The sequence below is a fragment of the Lipotes vexillifer genome, unplaced genomic scaffold, assembly GCF_000442215.2.
Source record: "Lipotes vexillifer unplaced genomic scaffold, Lipotes_vexillifer_v1.1 scaffold935, whole genome shotgun sequence".
In the NCBI taxonomy this organism is placed as follows: Eukaryota; Metazoa; Chordata; class Mammalia; order Artiodactyla; family Lipotidae; genus Lipotes; species Lipotes vexillifer.
In genome coordinates, this window is record NW_006777895.1 from 143093 (window position 1) to 149036 (window position 5944).

General features: G+C 34.4%; 1 protein-coding gene across 4 annotated transcripts in view; it reads left to right on the plus strand.

Moving 5' to 3' along the window:
- The window catches only part of SCAF8 (SR-related CTD associated factor 8), an 81315-nt gene that overhangs the window by 63918 nt on the left and 11453 nt on the right, over positions 1 to 5944 (plus strand). For all 4 annotated transcript variants that reach the window (XM_007451346.1, XM_007451345.1, XM_007451343.1 and 1 more), the window contains 3 exons: positions 769 to 869; positions 3389 to 3502; positions 4474 to 4630. In XM_007451346.1, the coding sequence (XP_007451408.1) occupies positions 769 to 869; positions 3389 to 3502; positions 4474 to 4630 (372 nt within the window). The remainder of the gene's footprint in view (positions 1 to 768; positions 870 to 3388; positions 3503 to 4473; positions 4631 to 5944) is intronic.

A 5944-nucleotide genomic window follows, 5' to 3' on the forward strand; every position in this document is an offset into this window, starting at 1 on the left:
GCACGAACCCGTGGCCCCTGCATCGGCAGGCGGACTCCCAACCACTGCGCCACCAGGGAAGCCCAGCTGTAAATATTTTTAAAGTCAGTGTTTTCAGGAAAAGGAGATGTTCATGGAGACATGAACAGTGCAGCTCAAAGTAGGCAAGATGTCTCATGTGTAGCATTTATTTCTTAAAGGGAAGTGGCTTCCAGCCCTTAAGTATCCCTAAGTCTTTCATGATAATGAGTTCTAAATTAGCCTTTTCCTTTTTGTATATATATTTTTTGTATATAATTATTCTTTCCTTAAGGATAAGATACTGTTTTCAGATTTAACTGTTGATTTAGGAGAAATATCCATTTAATCATCCCAGCACAGAAAGATACTTAAAAGGTACACAGATAGGATTGCAATGAGAAGTGGTTTTGAAACCTTATTGCACATTACAATCACCTACAGAATTTTAAAACTCCCAGTTCCTGATCTGTCATACCCCATACCTTCCATCATCTTTTAGAGTGGGTTCCAGATATCCACAGGTGATTGATGTGTGCTGCCACGCTTGAGAACAGGTGATAATGCAAGAAGTTGACTTGGCATAGATGTGAATTACTGGGTACCTGGTATTTTAGTTGATTTTAAACATAACATAAAAATGTCCGTTAACAAGTATTTAAAATATACGATCTGAAATTTTAATTTATTATTGTTACTAGTGTTTTTTCCCCAGCTACTTGAAAGAAGTAACTGTCTATGTGATTTGGGTTGTCTCTTATATCTTGACAGTATGTAGTACTACTCTGTGGGTTGGTCAGGTAGACAAGAAGGCAACACAGCAAGATTTAACCAACCTGTTTGAAGAGTTTGGACAGATTGAATCCATTAATGTAAGTATCAGTTCTTAAATAATTTACAGTAAAAAAAAAAAATAGGGAGTTTTCAGAGTCACTTTGGTTCCTAATTAGCCCAGTAATATCTGCCTTTAATCAAATTTTAAAAGGATTGTTTGACTCTAATCGTTTTTATGTTTACTCTGCTGTTGTTTATCTCTTTGCTTAATTAATTTTCCTTTTTTAAATGGAAGTCTAACAAAATATTCTTACGAGTTTTATAGCAAGGGTAATGGCACTTGATTCCTAAAAACATCGAATGTTTGAGTTAGCAGGAACCGTATGTGTGATATTGTTTAATTTCTTTTTTAATGAATGTGAAGAAACTGAGTTAGAATTGTAATCACCTGCACATGAGCACATAGGTAATGGTGGAGACACAACTGGACTTGAGGTCCCAGTCTTTTGCCAGCCTCTTCCCACCCCTTCCCCTTCTCTTCCTCTCAGAGCAAACCTGAGGCAAGAAAACCTGTGTGGCCACAGCATAGCTCTCAGTCCTCAGCTTGATTCTTTCAGTGTACCCAGTCTCTCCACCTTTGAGTATTTTCTTCCTCCTGCAGGGCTATTGTTTTTCCTTGAGGCTAAAAATAAGTAATGGAATAGTCATTTGAGGAGGCTTATTCCTTAACTCTCTGATTTTATTCACTGTTATTATACTTTTATGACGTTTGGACCTTTTTATCATTATTTACGAGGAAATTGGCTGGTTTTCCTTTCTAGTCTTAGATTCCTTATATTCTCAACATTCCTTATATGGCCAAACTTGACTTTTTGGTATTAATAACAGCACTCTTTATTTAAATTGAATTTGACCATTTTGTATTTTACTTTCAACTATGTATGATCTCATTGGAGCCTCACAAGAAGCTGGTTAACTAATTCAAATATTGTTATTTTACCAGTGAGGAATCTAAATGATTTGTCTAAGTTATACAGATAATAAATAGCTGATTGATTGGTTAATTAATAGGTAATTGGCTGAGTGTTTCAACTTAGGTATTTCAGATTCCTCTTTTTACACCATGAAAGTGTTGTAGGCTTCTCTTTTTGTCGTTTTAAATTTCACCTGTCAGAACATAAGTAATCTCTTGAGTCTGTGATCATATAACCTCTGAAATTTTTTCTGATTTTCCACTGCCTTTAAACTAGTGGTTCTCAGCTCTAGCTGCATATCAGAAACGGGTTGACATTTGAAAAAATAGGGATGCCCACATAGGGATGCCCATGATCAGTACCTTTAGATTCTTATCAAAGTGCCATAATTACGCAGGTGATTTTGATGCAAAGCCAGGAATCACTGCTCTGAACAGATCCCGAATCCAAGTAGCATTTTGTATTTTCACGTTGCTTATGACATTTGTAGTCTTTCTTATACCACAGTCATTTGGACATTAGTTTGCCTTGTCTCCCTCTTCTTCTGTATTACTTTATAAGAGTGTAGTACTTAAAAGTAATAGGCACTAAGTTATTTTGTGAACTGAAGTGTACTGAATGGCTAGTGATAAAATCCAGGATTTGAAAATTTAATGGAAGATTTATAAATCTTTCAGTTCGTTTTGGGGGAGTTTGAAGACTGAGAAAAAAAAGTCCATTAGATTTAGCATTTAGTAGGTCATTAGCTCGAAGAAAATATTTTCGGTGGGTTGGTAAGGGGTTGGATCTACATTGCAAGAGATGAATTATATAAGGGGTTAGATTGACTTCTCTTTTGAGAAATTTGGCATTAAAGTGACAGCTATTAGCAAGACTGAGGGAAACGTTATTTTGACAGGTAGAGCTTATTAGGTATTAAGTACTAACAAAGTGATAGAATACCTTTTGAGTTCTTCATAAAGAAACTGAAATGCTCTGTGTATTTTTCTGAGTTAATACATTAAAGATAATTTTATGATTTGGTAGTTTATAGAGTAGTTAAATGCTTTGTAAATAAACCTCTTGAGATCCTTACACTGAGGCTATCTCCTTATTCATATTAAAATCTTTGTCCAGAAGTACTTGGACAAAGTTAAGTTTTATAAAATTGAAAAGCTTTAGTTTTATTATTTGTTGTAGATTTTGGACTTTATATTAAGGATAAGATACTTCCCCAAAACAAAAATCCTTCTCACATTACTCAACAGAACATTTGGCAAAATTTAAATACTACTGTAAATAAATTGTATGCCTTCAAATATGTTGGCCATACAGTATTGTTTTCCTTTTATCTGGTGGTATTATATACACGCCTATACATTGCTTTGTTTTAATAGCTCTTCATTGTGTGTTAAAACTTTAGTTGACACGTGATATTCAAGATTTCACATATATCATGGCTTAGAATGAGACCCAACTAGCTTCTGAATTTTTTTTTTTTTCAACTGATTGTGCTTGAATTATACCAATAAACAGCTGGAGGAAGAAAAGGGGAAACAATTCAGTATTAATAATCAATATTCTGTTCCATTAAAACTATAAAATGCCAGAAATGACTTACCCTCCTCATACACCTTTTCTAAAGAAAATAATTTTTTTAATAGATGATTCCTCCCAGGGGCTGTGCTTATGTCTGCATGGTTCATCGACAAGATGCATTTCGGGCTCTTCAGAAACTTAGTTCCGGGTCATATAAAATTGGGTCCAAGGTCATTAAGGTGAGATTGGGGGGCACGTGCTCTTATTTTATTGGATTGTTAGAATGTTTCCTGTATTTAATTCATCTTCTTCTTTAATGTTATAGGCAAACCTTGACAGAAATTTATTATTTTAGTATTGTTTAAATTATAGAATTTGGCTATAGGTAAAACAATAACCAAAACTTTATTCAAGCAGCTCTTCAGAATCACACATGCACAGTATTCTTAGTCAACCAGGGCACCATTTTATGAGCAGAACTTGTTCATTTTTACAAGTTTGTCTTTCATTCACGCCTTCCCAATGCTTCCTAATCCTACCCCTTAATTATATTATTAATGTCTCCTTTTTAACATCTTGTCTTATACAACTCCAGCCCTTGTGAAGGGTTTATTTATGTATATTTGTTTCCTCTTAGTCTTTGAGTATTTATTGTGTATTTTTCCATTTTTACTTCTTATAACTAACTTACATTTTATTTCTGCTATTTGGAGTTAATTTATTCCATAGTTTTAGCAACTGAATTAAAAATTTTTAAATTACTTTCAAGGGAGTTAATATGCCCGTGCTTTCTCATTTTATGGCAGAGAGTTTATGTAAGCTAAAGTGTCACTGGTCTCTTGGAGTACTAAGATTTTGTTTAACTATTCTAATTATCGCTAATGTAGGTTGACATTTTTATGGTGAAAAGTAGATTTGGTTTATTTCTGGAAATGTGTTGTTTTAAGGTCATAGTAAGAAGTGGAAATAAATCCCATATTATAAACACCACTGCTATCTAATGAAGGTTTTATTTTACAAACAAAATCAGAAAATACATGGAAAAAATTTCGCTGGCTACTGTTATTCCAGCAGTGATGCTTTGCCTGTCCAGCTGATTTTTAAAACTAATTTTATTCATATTTACATTGTTAGCATATGATTTTATATGTTTTACCTTGTTTTTACAGTAAACATGAGCTTTCTTCTTTCCTCTCCTCATTCCTGATAGATTGCTTGGGCTTTAAACAAAGGTGTAAAAACAGAATACAAACAATTCTGGGATGTGGATCTTGGAGTAACATATATACCATGGGAAAAAGTTAAAGTGGATGACTTGGAAGGTTTTGCAGAAGGAGGCATGATTGATCAGGAAACTGTAAATACTGGTAAGAGCCCTGTGGGTACTTTTATTGTTTAAAAATATGCTTAAGGGGTTGTAATTGATAAGTGTTTTACATGTTGGGGTGAATTGTGTTTATTTCCTGGATTCTTCCCCATCCTGCAAAAGAGGGGAAAAAGTGAAACATTACCCTGTTCAATGTGTATACTTAATGGGATCTATTTCATAAATGTCAGAGTATATAGATAGTGTCCTAAAACTCTAAATGTAGCATTTTTTATATATGTCTTTTAAAAAGTTTCAGTCTTTGAGAGCGTTGTATATATGGAGGCTTGTAAAGACTAATTTTTTCAGTTACTTGAGTTTAAATGAGAACTGGGGATTTAGGAAGTTCCTTTTAAAAACTTCCTAGACTATTTTGATTAGTATCTGTGTTGAGGATGCCATGAATAGAATCTCAGAGAGCTGTAGTTCAGATTCATGCTGCTTTAGAAAGCTTATAACCAAGTGATAATCCGGCCCGTTCTTTTGAAAAATTTGTCTTCTTGTTTTAAAATTTTTCAGTTATAAATTCACAGAATAATGGATGCTTGGGAAAGAATTGAAATATGTTATACTTATTTCTTGACATCTTAGCTCTTCTACCAAAATTAGCTAGTTTTCAGAATAGTATTTTTGTTCTCAGGCCAATGTACATATTTTCAAACACTTTTTCAGTTGTTTTCTTCTTGTCATTCTCTCTCGCTGTCTTTCTCTCTCCTTTTTGGATGGATGTTCCTCCAGAACATTTATTCATTCAAAAAATATTTCAATTCCTACTGTGTGCCAGGCATAACTTTAGGAGCTGGGATTATAGCAGTGAGACAGACAGACAAAAATCCTTCCTCTCTTGGAGTGCACATTGTAGTACAGGGGTTGACAACAGCCCATGGGCCAAATCTTACTGGCAGCCTGTTCAGTAAATAAAGTTTTATTGAAACACAGCCATGCTCAGTTGTGTTTACCTATTGTGTATGACTTTTTAAAATTCAACAGCAGTTGAGTCATTGTAACAGAACACATGGCCCGCACAATCTAAAATACTTACAAGTAGGAAGAGTTTGCCAACCCATGTTCTAGTGGGAAAAAAAAATGGATAATAAATAAGATAGATAAACTAGGTAGTATTTCAGTGTTGGTTAAGTTCTAAGAAGAAAAAACAGAGAAAGGGGATAGGCAGTATGGGTGTGGAGCTATTGGAGTTTTAAGTGGTTGAAGAGGGTCTAATGGAGAAGGTGGTATTCAGAGGCGTGAGACATGCAGCTATCTGGGAAAGAGGGTTTCATACAGAGAGAACAGCAAGCGGCAGGACTGTTAGAAA